Raw genomic sequence first — 19,396 nt, 5'->3', positions numbered from 1 at the left:
TCACAGTGGTCCGGAAATTGAAAAAAGCCCTCTCAAACATCTGAGTGCCATCTATGCTGAGGACGTTCTTGACTTGAGAGAAGAACTCTTTCATGGCGATGGTATATTTGGAATGGAGCTCCTTCACCATGGCGTCTAGGCTAGAACTGCCGGCGCCACCAATCTCAGCTGCCCCCGATAAAAGCCTGAAGTGGCGTGTGGTTTCCACGAGCTCGAGAACGTCATTGCATCTGAAACGCATTTGAATACAAATTGAAAACAGATTTAACCCTCTCCTTACCACCTATAGATAGTTCGAATTTCACGTCACTCAGGTCTTTGTTATTGTCTTTTGCCATCCGCGTTAATGAGTAATTCTTTTTAGAATGTTTTAACCTGAGAGTAAACGATCATGGTTACACAAAGTTTTGTATAGTGTTCCGTTATACCTCCGGATACTATCTACAGGAAAAATCGTCACATTTGTTACGATGCAACGAACTGTTTTCTTATTCTGATTTCATTTTGTTCTAGTTATAGCCATAAAAACTTGACACTGTGTTGCAGCAGAGCTCATTTTTCTGAACAAAATAAAGAATATACTCATTACGGCGATTGCAACACATTTAGGTTATATCAGCACCAGTAAAAAGGAAGAAAATGGATAGTAAAAAGTTCTAGAATTACAATTAAACCTAAAGCACCTAAGAGAAAGTAAGACAAAGGGGAACTGGGAACAAATAGGGAACATATGTAGATTCCAAGAGCATACCATAAATGTACTTAGTTTGAGATCACCAATAAGTCTAATCCGGACACAAGCACGGTCCCCACTAAGAGGAATACACTCAAATGCTTACATTATAAATTCAAAATAACAAATATAATAGTACATAACATAGAGATGATTTACAAGGAAAAAAATATCATCTCTCAAAACAATAACTATGCATTTCACTGCTTCCCTCCCAGTCAGGACTCTGGCCAGGGCCAGGACAAAACCAAGTAACCTCATTCCAAGACAAAGACAGAATGCAAGTTGGAAAACAGATTAAGGATAGAAGACACAGTATGTACCCCCCTGCCCACTATGGGAGGTCAAGAACCCCACCCAGTCACAAAATGTAAATAAATGCTTTTATTACAGATATTAAGACTAAACACTGTATTAGGACATCATTTTGTTGAACAGCATTCTGTATAGAATACACTTGTTACTTTTTTGCTTGATTAGGAAAAGTCTATTTTTGTGTTGGGTGGGTGTGAATTTTTGGGAAAATTCTAAAAATGAATGGTAAGGAGAGAGTTAACGCAAAACAATTACAGAAATATTACATTGTCAAAACTCACCTTTCCATAAAACTGTTTAGAAGATCAAAACAGATATAGGGGGATAGAAGACACAGTAAGTGCCTCCCTGCCCACTATGGGAGGTCAGGAACCTCATCCAGATATAGGGGGATAGAAGACACAGTAAGTACCTCCCTGCCCACTATGGGAGGTCAGGAACCTCATCCAGAAATAGGGAGATAGCAGACACAGTAAGTACCTCCCTGCCCACTATGGGAGGTCAGGAACCTCATCCAGAAATAGGGAGATAGCAGACACAGTAAGTACCTCCCAGACAGAAAGATCTTCAAAACTCACCTTTCCATAAAACTGTTTAGAAGATCAAAGCAGGGAGCATTTCGGGCAGGCCACGGACTGTCCATCCACAACTCTTCCTCCACCATAGAAGAGTCAAGGGATCCGCCATCTTGATGACGAAGTCCGTACCGAGGCGTGTAAGCATGAGGGCCGTACATTTTGGTTTTGAAAATGTTGCCTTGAGGTCGAGCAGCTCTAAATGATTATAGAAAAAAATAATTTAAATTATGCCCCTTCCGCCACGACATCATAAGACTTCGTCGCCAAGGCTTTCCACAAAGGAATATAGATAAGTCATCAAACAAGATGTCTGATGTCAACAGGAATCACCCATGTTGTCACAGTGAGATACCGTCGTCTAGGCATTCCACGAAGGAATATAGATAGTAATCCATCAAACAAGATGTCTGATGTCAACAGGAATCACCCATGTTGTCACAGTGAGATACCGTCGTCTAGGCATTCCACGAAGGAATATAGATAGTAATCCATCAGACAAGATGTCTGATGTCAACAGGAATCACCCATGTTGTCCAAGTGAGCAAATTGGGGGGTCAATAATCTTGCTCAAGGAAAATGATCAGATTTATAATGTTTTTCTTCTCTGGTTACACTTTTATGCTCGTCAGAGAAGTATTTCATAAGGGCGTCCGCCATAGTTCCGATAGTTTAGAACCAGTTACTAAGTTATGATGTGTCATTATGAGGGAATTGACGTCACGACAGTTGAATCCCATTATAGATAATCCGTAAAAGTAGGCATCAATGTCTTATAGGCAGTGAAATAAATAATATATTTTCTCACTTTGCTTTTCTTTATGAATTACCAACCTAGCCAATATTATACAGCTATGCGGTTTAGTAGTACAGCACTCGCTTTCGAATCGGAAGGTCCTGAGTTTGAGCCTCGCTTGGCGTATAGTTGAGTCCTTGGAAAAGACTCTTTACTCACATTCTCTCACCGTACTCAGGTGTAAAATGAGTATCTGGCCGCTAACAGCGTTGTCTCTGTTGGAAAAAAATATAATATCGCCTAACAGGCGTCATGTCTCATTCTACATGTTGCATGTTGTTGTTGGTCAGGGACCCCTTGTAAAGCACTTTGAGTACGTTTAGTGGATATTGCGCTATATAAAAGCTCAAGTAAATATACCTTTGTCTTGTGTTTCTCATTGAAATGAAAACCTGCACAAAAATGCCAAACTACTTACAATTTTTCAGCATTTTCTGCAATGTTTTTGGCATTCTGATCATCTGCCTTGTCCTTGAAGTCCAGGTAAGTTCCTCGGAAAGCCGCACAAACCCTCAAGGCCTCTTTGAGCTTGGAGTAAGACTAGAAATAGACGGAAATCCAAGATAAAAACAGGCCACATTATTCCTCTACTTTCTTTAGCTCTTTAAGATTTTTTTTTCTCCAGAACCTTCCTCTTTTTTCTTTGTTTTTTTGTTAAATCTATCTATCTAGATAGATAGATAGAGAGAGAGAGAGAGAGAGAGAGAGAGAGAGAGAGAGAGAGAGAGAGATAGAGAGAGAGACAGACAGAGACAGAGTTAGAGACAGAGAGAGACAGATAGAGAGAGAGAGAGACAGAGACAGAGGAGACAGAGAGAAACAGAGAGAGAGAGACAGACAGAGTTAGAGACAGAGAGATGATACAGGGCATAATTTGCCCTCCTTTTGTTTATTCATTTTAACAACACCTCTACACACATCATCTCAGTCAACTGTAGTGTTTCATTCATCCTGTTTTACTGATAAAAGGGAAACCCGAAACGTTCATTTTATCTGTTTTCGTATATTAACTTGAAGCTTATAGTCTATTTTCACATTGTTATTTATTTCTTCGAGCTTCGAGCAGCAACATTTACATAACTTTACGTCACCATAATTAAAGACATTGGTAAAACAAGACCATTTTATATGTTTTCGTATATTAACTTGGAGCTTACATTCAATCTCACACCGTTATTTATTCTATCCGTGTAATAGGAAATGACTTACAGCCAAAGGTTCTCTCAAGATGTCCTCCCCGACCATGGCTATAGCCCTGTGGACGACTTCATTGGACAAAAGACGCAAGAGCTGGTGAAACTTGTCTATCTGGTGATAGTACCTGCATGGATGAATGGGTTGTGGATAAGATTAATTGATTTTTAAAGAGAAAGAGAGAGAGAGAGAGAGAGAGAGAGAGTGAGAGAGAGTGAGAGAGAGAGAGAGGGCAGAGATGGAGAGGAGGAGGGGAGAGAGAGAGGGCAGAGATGGAGAGGAGGAGGGGAGAGAGAGAGAGAGAGAGAAAGAGAGAGAGAGAGAGAGAGAGAGAGAGAGAGAGAGAGAGAGAGAGAGAGAGAGAGAGAGAGAGAGAGAGAGAGAGAGAGAGGAGAGAGAAAGAAGATAGAGAGAGAGAGAGAGAGAGAAAGAGAGAGAGAGAGAGAGAGAGAGAGAGAGAGAGAGAGAGAGAGAGAGAGCATACTGTTTTGCATTTAACAAACAACAAATAATAAAGCACCTGTCAAATTTTCAATGTCTTGTTTACCCCTTCGTAAAACCAGTTTGTTGGGTTACAAGGTCTGACATTCACCCGGCCAAAACATATATAAGAAAATACAGGCATACCACCATAACACACAAATTCACACACAAACACACACACACAAACACACACACACACACACACATACTGTAATATGTTATATTATTATTATACAGCATGTAACCTGAGGAAAGCAAATGGTGTAAACGTCATCGACTTTGTAGTAGACTAGCATTCTACCCAAACGGTAGTAAGTCATTGCTACAAAATATTTCACACGAGAGAAACTGTGATAATCTCCAGCACCACAAGCACAACGAATCTGACGGACTATTTCTATTGTAAATCTTACGTGGGATTGAGCTTTTATATAACGCAATATCCATTAAACATGCTCAAAGCACTTTACAAGAGGTCCCTGACCAACAGCATCATTTAACATGTAGGACGTGACAATTACAATTTTTCCGACAGAGTCAACGCTGTTGTCGGCCAGGTACTCATTTTACACCTGAGTACGGTGAGAGAATGCGAGTAAAGAGTCTTTTCCAAGGACTCAACTATGCATTGAGCGAGGTTCAAACCCAGGACCTTCCAATCCGAAAGCGAGTGTCTTACCACAAAACCACATAGCCGCACAAGAGAGAAACGGTGATAATCTCTCCAGGGCCACAAGCACAATGGATCTGTGTTGGACTATTTTCTATAGTAAATCTTACGTGGAGTGAGCCCAGACCAGACTGAGGACGTGCATGAGTGGCTTGAACAGCTGAATGATTTGTTTGGGTTCCAGGGAGGTGTGCAGTCGATTGTACCAGGGCTCTAGGGTGGACAGGAATTTCAAGATGCGGCTCGTCTCGGCTTCAGCCTGATGAAGGTGATTTGAATAAAAATTTTATCAACTAAAATATAAACATTTAGTTACTGCCATTAAATTTTTCTTTTGATTTTTATTTCAAAACTGAAATTTAATAAGTTTAAAAAAAAATAAAGGTTTATACGTTTTCAGGAAGATTTTAACAAAAAAAAAAACAAAATCAAAACTAAATTAATATGAAAAAGCCTAACGAGAAATAGGAGAAATAAGCCATTTTCACTTGACATTGATAAGAATATATTATCCACAGAAATTACGTCAAACACACCTTAGCAATATCCTTTCGCACACTGCTGAAAGAGTGGGCGTATTGACTGTTTGCGGTGTCAAGGTTCTGTAAAATGTCCCTGGCAACATCCGAGTCTAACTGGTCATCAATGGATTGGAGACGTGCCAGATGTTTTTCCCACATTCTGATCTCGTCCAGAGGTCCAGGTTCACTCCCATACTGTTGTAAGATGTCTGCTTGGGGGTCGTGACGAAGAACGCCCTAAATATTCATAGAAGGAAATCAACAATTAGTAAAATTCTTATATTGAGTAAAAAATAAAAAAAAACACAACTCACTCAACCCTAACATCGACTATATCCGTAGTTTACCCGGGTTACTTTTACCCCATGCCAATTTATTACATTTTTCTGAGACACATTATAGGTGTAGTATCAAAGCTAATGTTTCTAGTTTTTACATGTTAATGATATCTATGTACATGCTCATTTTTAATACATTTTTTTTCCAATTTTGAAAGGAGCAAAAATCTCTTGGATTGAGTGAGTTAAGAGAAGATACCGATAGCTCAGTTTGAAGAGTTCAAGTTCAACATCTATATCTGCAAAAGGTGAAATTACCCATCACCGCAGATTTTATACATTTATGTGGTGACTTTCTCCATTATTGTGTTATTGAGTTGAAAGATAAATGTTTAATTGTTGACCAAATTTGTTAATGTTGGTAATATCTAGGATTTCTAATGGGAGAGTGTTCCATTCCTTGATGGTTCCTGGGAAGAAGCTATTTTCATATGTGTTGGTTCTGTGTACTGGAATTGTGAACTTATTACTATGATAATTTCTTGTGAATGTACCGTGTTGTTTTGTGAAATACTGTGGTAGAGTTACTGCTGTTTTGTTGGAATGTACTGTTCTGTGGAGAAGTTGGAGGCGTTTTTCTTTCCGCCTACTCTCTAGTGTTTTCCACTGCAACAACTTCAGGTCCTCAAGAACGCATCCTGGTTCGTGCATGTAATTGTTGGTGAAAATCCTCGAAGCTGCCCTTTGAGCTTGTTCAAATTTCTTAATGTGCGTGACCTTGCTGATAAGGATCCCACACTGTGCACACATATTCCAATACGGGTCTGACTGAAGCACTTGCCTCACTCACATGCATTTGTGTCCCTTTATTCTTGTAACTAAAACGCTCACTATGTCTTTGCTCTTAGAGTTTCATTTCTAATTTTGTAGGGCCAAAATACTCCTAAAATTCTTCAAATTATTTTGTTTCCAATATTTATATTGATTTGATTGTTAGTTCCCAACATTATACTAATACCTACATCCCTTATTTTTTGTATTTATTTCCAATTCCATTGTATTTATTTTCCAACAATAGTCTACACATTATTATTATATATCTCACTTTCTATACTGCATTAAATAGTTCCTCCCCGCCTCCCCTCTTTTGACTTAATTAATTGCGCACCTTTTATAAATATTTATTGTTCTATTTTAAGTCAAGCTTCCTCACAAAGGAGCATACTATTTCCTGCCAATCAATGTTTTTGTTTATTCATCCTAACAACGCCACTACCATATCATCTCATTTATCTGTAGTGTTTCATTCATCCTGTTTTGTTGATAAAGGGGAAACCCAAAACATCCATTTTATCTGTTTTCATATATTGAATTGGCGCTTACATTCAATCTTACATTGTTACTTATTTCTTCCCGAAATACACACGCCAACACACTCACCCTAATCTGTTTGATCCAGCCGATGACAGTAGTTTCCAACACGTGTAGAACGGCAGCACGCCTGGTAGGTGACGCAGCAGCTTCAGCAAGTACTTCAATGGAGGGCAGGTTCAGGACAATACGGCCCTGGTTGGTCGAAAGATAATGAAAGAAAAAATACACTTAAAATCTCGGAGAGAAAGATAAAGTGACTAAATGTGACTCGTATAAAAGGTAACAACACAAAACAAACAATGTTTCGGCCCTTGGCCTTCGTCAGGAGACAAAAAAAAACAAAACACAAATATGTAAGGTTACAAAATATCACATTTGGTCAAATGTGGAAACAATGTAAATGTGAGGAAAGGGTGTTGGATGTGGATGCAAGAAGGGGCGCAAGAGAAGGAATATGGAGATAAATACGGAAAAGGTGAGGGGGGGGGGAGGGAGGGAGGGAGAGAGAGAAAGAGAGAGAGAGAGAGAGAGAGAAAAATAAGAGAGAGAGAGAGAGAAAGAGAGAGAGAGAGAGAGAGAGAGAGAGAGAGAGAGAGAGAGAGAGAGAGAGGAGAAATAGAGAGAGATAGAGAGAGAGAGAGAGAGAGAGAGAGAGAGAGAGAGAGAGTATATGTTTGTGTGTGTGCGTGCGTATGTGTGGGTGTGTGTGTGTACTACATTATTCTAGTACAATTTACTAGAAACTAAAAGTGTCTAATTGATCTAATTAAAATATAAAGAAAATATAGAGGGCAAATGTGACATATATAAAAAAGAATGTTTTAAAATAACGTTTCGGCCTTTAGTCTTCCACAGCAAAATCAAAACTGAATATGAAAATATATATAGTGACCAATAAGACAGTATTTCTCCATGCTGCTTTTATTTGTCAACAAATTGAAAAGTAATAAATTTCAAAATCAGTTTATGATTGAGTGAAAAGAAAAAAAAATAATTCAAAAGTAGAACAAAACAACATGAGTTAGTGTATTATGAATTTATAACAAATCAGATGGATTGCTTTTATGGACAACACTTTCTGTGATGTCTGTAATCTCCTAAGTATATGTGATCCATCAACACATAACGGTGTTATGTCTGGGTAAACCAAAGGCAAAAAAGGTACCCCCCCTAGTTTCCTAATCTTAAGTCAATACATCTTGTTGGTCCCAAATTTTCAGTTATTTATCTACGTGTATACTATTGATAATGAATGAAAAGAGCTTGGCTTTAAGTCAACCAATCTTTCTGGTCAGCGTTGTTGGCTTTATCAATTTAACACTGTATCTTAACCATCATGACATAATAACCTTTTGAGATGATCGGTAACATATGAATTAAAAACCAAATCATATTTCAAACCTCTATGTGTCCCTGTGAGACTTCCACAGCAGCCATGAGGCGATGGAGGATATCCATAATTTTGTCCCCGCTTCCCGTCGTGTTGAGGGCACTTTGACTGTTGGTCGAGAGGAGTGGAAGGAACACTTCGCGTATCGTCAATTCTAAGTGCTCTAGAGGTGTCGCTGTGCTGTCTGAGTAAAACACTTCATTATCTGGGGAGAAAATTCATAAAAGAAGAATAATTGGATTCAATAGTCTGATGTCACGTCGTCCAGCAACAGCGGCCATAGTGGTTCTAAACAAAGAAAATCAGTACTTTTTATTCTTCATGCTGGAATTTTTCATATGTCTTGAGATCAGAATGTGTAAAAGTCAAAACATGATCAGATTTATAATGTTTTTTTTCCTCTGGACATGCTTTTATGCTCGTCTGATAAATATTTCATAATGGCATCTGCCATTGTTCCGATAGTTTAGAGCCAGTTACTAAGTTACCATGCATCATTATGAGGGAAGTGACGTGACGACTGTTGAAGCGTATTTTTAATTCAGAAAAGTGAGTGGAGCAGGCACTTATGTTGGTAGCAACAAGATATGAAGTGAGTAGAAAAGTGCCAGAAGACAATAGAGAATAAAAATTTTCGCGGCGGTGGTGGGGTTTGAACCTGCGACCTTATTGGTACGACAACTCCGCCTGGCAGGTGAGAGCGTGGCTCTACCGTGTGAGCTATCCACGAACACAAAAATATTCGTTTCAAACCCAAAGTCATTTCTAGATCCCTCTCTCACCCACTTCTTGAGACCGCCGATTCGTTCACCACCATCGCGAAGTAATTTTGACCAGCAGTTAAGCTTAATAGCCAATATTCTCATCACAAACATATAACATAGAAACGATTGAGACATTGAGTATGCTCCGGTGTATGGGGTGAATTTTTAATTCAGAAAAGTGAGTGGAGCAGGCACTTATGTTGGTAGCAACAAGATATGAAGTGAGTAGAAAAGTGCCAGAAGACAATAGAGAATAAAAATTTTCGCGGCGGTGGTGGGGTTTGAACCTGCGACCTTATTGGTACGACAACTCCGCCTGGCAGGTGAGAGCGTGGCTCTACCGTGTGAGCTATCCACGAACACAAAAATATTCGTTTCAAACCCAAAGTCATTTCTAGATCCCTCTCTCACCCACTTCTTGAGACCGCCGATTCGTTCACCACCATCGTGAAGTAATTTTGACCAGCAGTTAAGCTTAATAGCCAATATTCTCATCACAAACATATAACATAGAAACGATTGAGACATTGAGTATGCTCCGGTGTATGGGGTGAATTTTTAATTCAGAAAAGTGAGTGGAGCAGGCACTTATGTTGGTAGCAACAAGATATGAAGTGAGTAGAAAAGTGACAGAAGACAATAGAGAATAAAAATTTTCGCGGCGGTGGTGGGGTTTGAACCTGCGACCTTATTGGTACGACAACTCCGCCTGGCAGGTGAGAGCGTGGCTCTACCGTGTGAGCTATCCACAGAACACAAAATATTCGTTTCAAACCCAAAGTCATTTCTAGATCCCTCTCTCACCCACTTCTTGAGACCGCCGATTCGTTCACCACCATCGCGAAGTAATTTTGACCAGCAGTTAAGCTTAATAGCCAATATTCTCATCACAAACATATAACATAGAAACGATTGAGACATTGAGTATGCTCCGGTGTATGGGGTGAATTTTTAATTCAGAAAAGTGAGTGGAGCAGGCACTTATGTTGGTAGCAACAAGATATGAAGTGAGTAGAAAAGTGCCAGAAGACAATAGAGAATAAAAATTTTCGCGGCGGTGGTGGGGTTTGAACCTGCGACCTTATTGGTACGACAACTCCGCCCGGCAGGTGAGAGCGTGGCTCTACCGTGTGAGCTATCCACGAACACAAAAATATTCGTTTCAAACCCAAAGTCATTTCTAGATCCCTCTCTCACCCACTTCTTGAGACCGCCGATTCGTTCACCACCATCGCGAAGTAATTTTGACCAGCAGTTAAGCTTAATAGCCAATATTCTCATCACAAACATATAACATAGAAACGATTGAGACATTGAGTATGCTCCGGTCTCTATTGTCTTCTGGCACTTTTCTACTCACTTCATATCTTGTTGCTACCAACATAAGTGCCTGCTCCACTCACTTTTCTGAATTAAAAATTCACCCCATACACCGGAGCATACTCAATGTCTCAATCGTTTCTATGTTATATGTTTGTGATGAGAATATTGGCTATTAAGCTTAACTGCTGGTCAAAATTACTTCGCGATGGTGGTGAACGAATCGGCGGTCTCAAGAAGTGGGTGAGAGAGGGATCTAGAAATGACTTTGGGTTTGAAACGAATATTTTTGTGTTCATGGATAGCTCACACGGTAGAGCCACGCTCTCACCTGCCAGGCGGAGTTGTCGTACCAATAAGGTCGCAGGTTCAAACCCCACCACCGCCGCGAAAATTTTTATTCTCTATTGTCTTCTGGCACTTTTCTACTCACTTCATATCTTGTTGCTACCAACATAAGTGCCTGCTCCACTCACTTTTCTGAATTAAAAATTCACCCCATACACCGGAGCATACTCAATGTCTCAATCGTTTCTATGTTATATGTTTGTGATGAGAATATTGGCTATTAAGCTTAACTGCTGGTCAAAATTACTTCGCGATGGTGGTGAACGAATCGGCGGTCTCAAGAAGTGGGTGAGAGAGGGATCTAGAAATGACTTTGGGTTTGAAACGAATATTTTTGTGTTCGTGGATAGCTCACACGGTAGAGCCACGCTCTCACCTGCCAGGCGGAGTTGTCGTACCAATAAGGTCGCAGGTTCAAACCCCACCACCGCCGCGAAAATTTTTATTCTCTATTGTCTTCTGGCACTTTTCTACTCACTTCATATGTTGAAGCGTATTACAACTTGTGTTTACAGAAAATCAAAGGAGTCTCAAAAGTTCATTTGGTAGAGCACTCTTGTAACATACAAAATGACTGGGTTTGACCTGGGTGAAGTGAAGAATTTTTTTTTCTGACACCCTAATGTCAACCAAATAATGATTGGGTAGCAGAGTTAGATTTGTCACAAAGTGCTAAATAATAGACAAGCTTCCTATCCAAAGAGTAGCAAAGCTATAGACACCAGGATAAAACTCGGCTCCATGGGCCTTGTGACTCTGAAGGCTTTGTGCGGCTATGTGGTCTAGTGGTATGACACTCGCTTTCGGATCGGAAGGTCCTCGGTTCGAGCCTCGCTCGGTGCATAGTTGAGTCCTTCGAAAAGACTCTTTACTCACATTTTCTCACCGGACTCAGGTGTAAAATGAGTACCTGACTGTTAACAGCGTTGTCTCTGTCCGAAAAATTGACGTAACGAGTTTTGGAAAACCAGCCTTCATATATTTTCTGAAATCATGTTTGTAGATGAAATAAAAAGTCCCATTACCCATATTATCCTTGGTAAGTTTGGTTCCAGAGTTACATTTCATGAAGAAAATGGATTTGGACTGGACTTCCATTGGTGGCTGGAGGGTGGCTGCAATCTGACGTCCAGGTTTCATGAAAACAAAAAGCCTTTTGACATCTTCATTGTTGACAAATTCGTAAAACGCCAGTCTGGACAAAGAGATTCAATATTGAAAGAAATTAAATATGTGTGCTTTGTTTAACTAAAATGTCTGAAAGTTTCCATTTTTTTTTTTTTTTTTTAATGAGCGCATTTTCTTTAATCAACTCACATAATATGTAAATTTTTACATGTATTTTTTTTTGGTGAGTTCTTTTATGACTTACAGCCAAACCAATTATGGTCAAAATGTTCCAAAGACTGCAATATTTTTCTTTCTAAAAGTTGCTGAATTTCCAATTGCAACAATTATTCGCTGATAATGCTTTGAATCATAAACATTTTTGCTTTGTTTAAATAAAATGCCTTAATTTTACTTCAATTCCTTTTTAGTTTGTTTGTTTGTTTGTTGTATAACCAGACCTTCTTTAATTTGCTATAGATACAATTTTATCATAATGACAATGAAATAGTTTATGGAGATTTTTATGCTTTCTTTGTCTACACGACATGTGAGCTAAAATCATGAATTAATTTCTTTAAACTGTTAAACTTCAAGGCTTTGTTCATGGCCTAAAAAAAGTGGTGCTATGAGAGATAGAAACATTTTAAAAAACACATGCCGATATAAAATCTATGAATATATTTATAATTTCTTTAAAATGACGAAAGAGGAGTTGATTGTATGTCAAACCTGTTGTCATCACTGGCCATCATATTTTTGATGTCTTCATTTCGAGGTCGAAGTGACGAGCTGATTCTCAACTCCAACCATTTCAATCGCTCATCTGTTGTCCCAGCCATTGTGTCAATTTCTTTGTCTTCTCTTTCACTCTAGTGATTTTTATTCATTTGTTCTATTTTTGCATGGCAAAGGGTGTCTTTAAGTTCCTTCTGAAAAAGATAATTTAAAAATCTAAGACATTAAATAATGTTTAAAGTAATGTAAATGTTGCTGATCAAAGCTCGAAGAAATAAATAACATATAAATAATGTATACTATAATTTTACCTGTGTTTCTGGATTGCTGAGGCTTATGATTTACATAGAAAAGTGCTATTATATGGGAATCAAAGAGGCTATTGGCCAGTGCTGATGAATAGGCGATAGCACCCATTGGTCTAATCATAATCAAAACACATTTATTGGATGCATGAGAAAACAGTTTGAGTAAAAAGGAGTAGAAGAGTAGATACAGCAATTTCTTGTTCAGAAATCGTGATGAATTTTTCGTCACCAAAAGCAACACCCACTTTGCTAAATTTTTTTAATATTCGATAAAGTAACAATGCCCGTTAAAGGGAGACATAAACTTACACGTAAGAAGAAATGGTCTGCTGATTTAACCTACTATAAATTAGAGTAATTGAAATAAAATAACGCCATGACGTGTGTTGCCAATCATGTCTCATAGGAATCCGAAATCCAAAGTTGATGATTCCTACAAGGATATGAAATATTGAAATCAAGTTGCATTTTAGGCTTTTTAATTGCTTCAGTTTTCAAGCAAAATTTAGGTTATGGAAGACAGCGATGGAAAAATTTTAATAAAATTGTGTCAAGTTTACAAATATGAATTCATGTCACAATGTAATGTGCAAATGTTTTTGTCCTGCCAGGAAACAAAATGGTTCAATATGATTTCAGTCGTGTTCTACACTTTGAAAGCTTAACTAATTCCTTTTGTCTTACACGTCATACACCTGTCAAGATGGAGTAACTGAGAGAAGTGAGAAGTTAAGGGAAACTCTATTTATGTCAGCCGTGTAGTGTTATATTTGTAACGTTCATCACCTTTTTAGTTCAAGTTCATCACATGTATAGTTTGTTTTAGCTTATAATAATTAATTTTTGAGTGAAGTTAATAGAAAAATGTTTGCAATGGAGATATCAGCTGATTTGTAGGGGACTTAGTAAATTTTGTTATGATTATGATATACGAGTTTGACTTGGATAAAAACTGCAAGTGAATTTAATTATCCCTGACATGGTCGATCATTCTTGTCCTTAGTAATGTGTAACACGCTTTGACCATGAAATCTAACGAAACTTAAAATTCTCTCCTGCTTTTCTAATTATTGAAAAGGCCTTATTATAGGCATCGACCGTCCAAGTATTGTAATGGTTTTGCCACAAAGCTACTGTTTCTGTGAATGGTGGTCACATTCAACAACTCTCCCCGTCCTCGAATACAGATACTCAGAATTGAATCGACTTCGAGTAACATTCAGATTCAGATTCAAATTCAGATTTAAATTCAGAATCTCTCAGATGTTTTTCTTGCTACTGTGACACTCGTTACTGGTGTAACTGTTCTTTGTGTCTTATGTGTCGTGCATCACAAAACAACTGTTCAAGATTATTTTAAGTTCTTAATCACTTAAGCATATTTCAAAGGCTTTTATGAAAATATTGTTTTTGTTTTTTGTTTTTCACAAATTATACATTGCGTTATTTTTTCCACTGCATAAAATGTTCATTGCGTTGTCACATTTGTCAAATCATGGGGTAGTTTTGTTGATTTGTTAAGGCCTGAACTATAGCCATGGCCATATTACTGGATCTAAAGTCTAAAACTAAAGTCTGCGAGGCAGGTGTGAGTTTCTGTGAACACTGATATTGTAGTGTTTTACACTGTCTGTTTATTTAAAAACCACTGCTCTTTTTAATTATATCAAACTGAATTTGAAACTGAAACCACAAGTCAGGGGAGTTCGGTTTTTCTTTCTTGAAAGTAATGACAAAACTCGCACTATCCATTCATCATGACAATATCAACAAGTCACTGGTCACTAATTATACATTTTAGCCTAAGTGCTCTGTTTTCTTGAAAATGAAAAGAAACTCGAGCTCTTTATAAAAGTTGTCAAAAATTAAATCTTTCTCTTTCCATGTAGCATACTTACAAATTGTATCATGTGCACTGCTCAACAAAACAGTTATGTCAATGAAGCTGTCGCTTGTCACGACATTCTTTGGTCGCCATATTTGTTTGAAATACGCTCCCGTTGCTGGGGCTTTTTTGATGATAACGAAGTGTTTCCGTACCCATTATCCGAAACCTGCGATTCATAATAATTCATATCCAAGCTGTTGTACGTATGACAAAAAACAACAAACACAGATTGAAGATTTTGCTTATTTGCGTATACCAAAAAAGTTTGCGGTTATTCATCAATTTTCATAGCTTTATCCTACAATGTCAGGATTGCAAATTAGGATTGTTACTGTCACAATACAGTTAGTTGCTCACATCAATGCTTTTCAATGTCACTATTGTATTTCAAATCAATTGTTGAAAACTTAAGAATGGAAAGTTGGAATAGCAACAACAACAACAGCAACAACAACAAAGCAAACGAAATAACGTATCCCTATGGTTTTATTGATGAATAAATGTAGACGATGCGTGTCAAATATTTCTCAAAATTATCGTGATTTACACATTGTGTTCACACTCGTGCGCTTTAACATTGAGGCAACGATCTCATGTGTGTGTGTTTCATTGTTTGACACGCACGTGAAAAGAGTGAAAGTCCACGACAGGGAATAGTGATATGCTATTATTAAAAATAAATAACACAGCGTGAAATATTATTTTGTTACTTGCTACACTGAAGTCGTCATTCAGAGCCATTAAAAAAAAACTTGAGCTTTCATAGATAGTTCGAAGATGACGTCACTCGGGCCTTTATTATTATTTTTATTTTGCCATCCACGTTTATGAGTAATTCTCAGTTATCTGTCTTGTCAAGAATATAAAAGTCCATGGTTACACAGTTTTGTGTATTGGTCCGTTATTCTTCCGGATGGCAATGTTGTGAGCTTCTTTGCCAAGCGCTACTTACTTCAGGGGCCTACGGGCTCAAAGCGCTTTACAATGGGTCCCTAATCAACAGGAACACGTAATATGTAGAACGTGACATAACGCCTGTTAGGCGATATTGCAATTTTTCCGACAGAGACAACGCTGTTAAGGACCAGATATTCATTTTACATCTGAGTACGGCGAGAGAATGAGAGTCAAGAGTCTTTTCCAAGGACTCAACTATGCGCCGAGCCCAGGACCTTCCGATCCGAAAGCGAGTGTCATACCACAAGACCGCATAGCCGCATTAGGCAATGAAGCCAGAGCTTATCCCGGTGTCTATCGCATGAAACGAACAATAGAAAAGTAAGTTAGGTACTTCCGCCATATCTAACAGATCCAGATACCCAATCACAGCTGGGTGAACAGTGGGGGGCGGGGGGGGGGGGGGGGGGGGGGGGGGGGGGGGGGGGGGGGGGGGGGGGGGTCCGAAAAAATATCGACTGTACCCGGGATCGATCTCGGTCCCTTTGCGTGTGAAGCGAGTGCTCTACCAAATGAGCTATCGGAACCCCCAACTTCTTTAATGCTTGTCGTTCAATTGTCATAACCTTCGTGATTGAGGTCCCATTGTAAGTTATGTTTTTGTTTATTTTTAAATGTTTTACGGCACTTGCAACATATTTAGGTTTTATCAACGCCAGTAAAAAGGAAGAAAATGGGATAGTAAAAAGTTCTAGAATTACAATTAAAGAACCCAAGAAAAAGTAAGACATAGGGGAACTGGGAACAAATAGGGATCAGATGGAGATTCCAAGAGCATGCCACCAATGTACTTTGTTTGAGATCACCAATAAGTCTCATCCGGACACAAGCACAAAATCCAACAAAAAGGAATACACTAAAATGCTTACATTATACATTCAAAATAACACATATAATACATAACAGAGATATGATTTACAAGGGAAAAAATATCATCTCCCTAAACAATATTTATGCATTTGACTGTTTCCCTCCCAGCTAGGACTTCCAGCCAGGGCCAGGACAAAACCAAGTAATCTCATTCCAAGACAAAGACAGAAAGCAAGTTGGAAAACAGACATATGGGGATAGAAGACACAGTATGGACCCCCCTGCCCATTATGGGAGGTCAGGAACCCCACACAGTAAGTTGAAGAAGAAGAAGAAGAAGAAGAAGAAGAAGAAGAAGAAGAAGAAGAAGAAGAAGAAGAAGAAGAAGAAGAAGAAGAAGAAGAAGATATTTTTAAAAAATTATTATCATCATCATCATCATCATCATCATCATCATCATCATCATCATCATCATCATCATCATCATCATCATCATCATCAATATCATCATCATCATCATCATCATCATCATCATCATCATCATCATCATCATCATCATCATCATCATCATCGTCATTATTTTCCATTGTATTCTTTACCTTAGGAGCGAGAGATTTTGTATCGTTCTATCATACATTTTGAATGATCATTTGGACGCTATGTCAGTCATGAAAGAGGAAATAAATGGACACCGTCATTGTCTTTGACTATCAAACCATGCAGACTCATCTGCCTCACTCTCAACAACAACAACAAAAATTTAATAAATTTTGGTCAGAAAATTCGTCCTTCAAAATTCGTACTGTTAAAATAACCCTCATTTATGTGACCCATCGTCTCAAAACGGTATTATGTCGTAACGAACCAGATGCTTAAAAGTCGAATTAAATGTTAAAACTGGTCAAAAATATAAATTGTTGGCATTAGCACCCTAAAATAATATGGTATCCATTCTCCTCAATAAAACATACAAACTCAACACAAATCTGATATTTCTGGCTATAAATTCAATTTTCAACATCTTAACCATCCCGACTTAATACCGTTTTTTGTCCAAAAAAATCTCTCGAACTTGGAGCTTCATAAACTTTCAAATGTGTTGCTTCTGGACGCCTCGAGTTTGAACGTTTTTGACAAGATGAGGGTACTATTTAACTCACTCAACCCAAACACCGACAAAATCCGTAGTTTACCCGTATCACTTTTTACCCCATGCCTATTTATTTATATGTGCGGCTATGTGGTCTAGTGATATGACACTCGCTTTCGGATTGGAAGGTCCTGGGTTCGATCTTTGCTTTAAGTTTAATTAATAAGAAGACAAAGTTTTTTTGTAATGTAGAGAGTTTGTTTGAGTTTTAAAAAATCAATTTTTCTGCTGGGTAAGCCTGCCATTTTGGGAAAATACTGAAAAAGATTGGTAAGGAGAGAGTTAATCCATCGACATTTGGCAGGCGAGTTTTCTGATAATAATCTTTAATATTTATGTAATTTTTTTTCCACAATACGACAAAGTCATGAAAGAAGAAAAAAATGAGTGGACAACAACATCATTATTATCGTCGCCTATCAAAGCATACAGACTCTATGCGGACTAATGGACATATTATTATTATTATTATCGTCATCAACGAATGCTTTTATAATTCTCGTTAATATTTTGATTCATTTCGTGCTAAACAAAACGCATAAAGTGGTAGCTTTTAAAAAATAATTTTATTGTTTAGATATGTGACCAGTTGTATCAAAATGGTATCATGACGGGATGGAAGCAAAAATGTGACCCCTCGCCTAAAAACGGTATTATGGCGGGATGATTAAGATGCTGAAAATGGTATTTATAACCAGAAATATCAGACTTAGGTTGAGTTTAAATTTTTTTATTGAGGGGAATGAATATAATAATTCAGGGTACCAGAACCAATACATCGAAATTTTGACCAGATTAGCTTTAAATTTGGGTTTTGAGTATCTGGTTCATCCCGGCATTATACCGTTTTGAGACGATGGGTCACAAATAAAAACAAACTTAACTCACTCAATCCTAGAGATTTTTGCAACTTTTCAAAATTGGAAAAAAATGTATTAAAATGAGCATGTACATAGATAGTTTTATTCAACTATCATTAACATGTATAAACGAAAAACATTAGCTTTGATACTACGACTATAATTTGTCTCAGAAAAATGTAATAAATAGACATGGGGTAAGAGTAACCCGGTTAAACTACGGATATGGTCGGTGTTAGGGTTGAGTGAGTTAATAAAAAGAAGAGTCATTGAGAAGAAAGAGTCAGGTTTTGAGTGACCATGTGGTCAAGTGGTGTGACATTCGATTTCGGACCAGAAAGTCTAGTGTTCGAATCACGCTCTAAGAGGCGCATAATTTGTGCAGTGATTGGAAAAAAGGCTCTTTGTTCAAATTCGCTCACGGTACTCAGGTGTAAAACGCGTATTTAACCGTTGAAACGGTTGACTGATATCTATAAATTCTGTTTTAAGTGGCTATAGGATCCCGACATGGTACTGTTTTCAGAAGACAGATCAATTCATCATGAATTACTGGACTGATGTTACTGTAGAAAATCGAGAGAGAGAGAGAGAGAGAGAGAGAGAGAGAGAGAGAGAGAGAGAGAGAGAGAGAGAGAGAGAGAGAGAGAGAGAGACTTCGTTCTACTTTTTGATTCTGTTGTCATGTTTTGTAGTTATGTTCCTTGTTTTATTCGTCCATGAAAGATAGAATGAAAACAGTGAATGAATAAAAGATGGCGGGTTTTTTTTTTTTTGTTTTTTTTTTTTGTTTTTTTTTTTTTGTGGGGTTTTTTTT

At 38.0% G+C, this 19,396-nt stretch overlaps 1 protein-coding gene across 1 annotated transcript in view; it reads right to left on the bottom strand.

Moving 5' to 3' along the window:
• LOC144960177 (uncharacterized) overlaps positions 1-14,907 on the bottom strand; it is a gene marked incomplete in the record, with an annotated part of 129,147 nt that extends 114,240 nt beyond the window's left edge. Inside the window, 11 exon segments of the mRNA XM_078893199.1 lie at positions 1-230; positions 1,627-1,821; positions 2,838-2,959; positions 3,629-3,740; positions 4,877-5,025; positions 5,303-5,524; positions 7,006-7,131; positions 8,341-8,534; positions 11,787-11,956; positions 12,601-12,800; positions 14,813-14,907. The exon segment at positions 1-230 is cut by the window's left edge and continues 2 nt beyond it. Coding sequence (XP_078749325.1) covers positions 1-230; positions 1,627-1,821; positions 2,838-2,959; positions 3,629-3,740; positions 4,877-5,025; positions 5,303-5,524; positions 7,006-7,131; positions 8,341-8,534; positions 11,787-11,956; positions 12,601-12,710 — 1,630 coding nt within the window.
• Between the last annotated feature and the right edge of the window lie 4,489 nt (positions 14,908-19,396).

Source organism: Berghia stephanieae, chromosome 14, assembly GCF_034508935.2.
Source record: "Berghia stephanieae isolate SIO BIC M18660-M18661 chromosome 14, UCSD_Bste_1.3, whole genome shotgun sequence".
NCBI lineage: Eukaryota > Metazoa > Mollusca > Gastropoda > Nudibranchia > Aeolidiidae > Berghia > Berghia stephanieae.
This window is presented reverse-complemented; position numbering and strand designations above follow the sequence as displayed.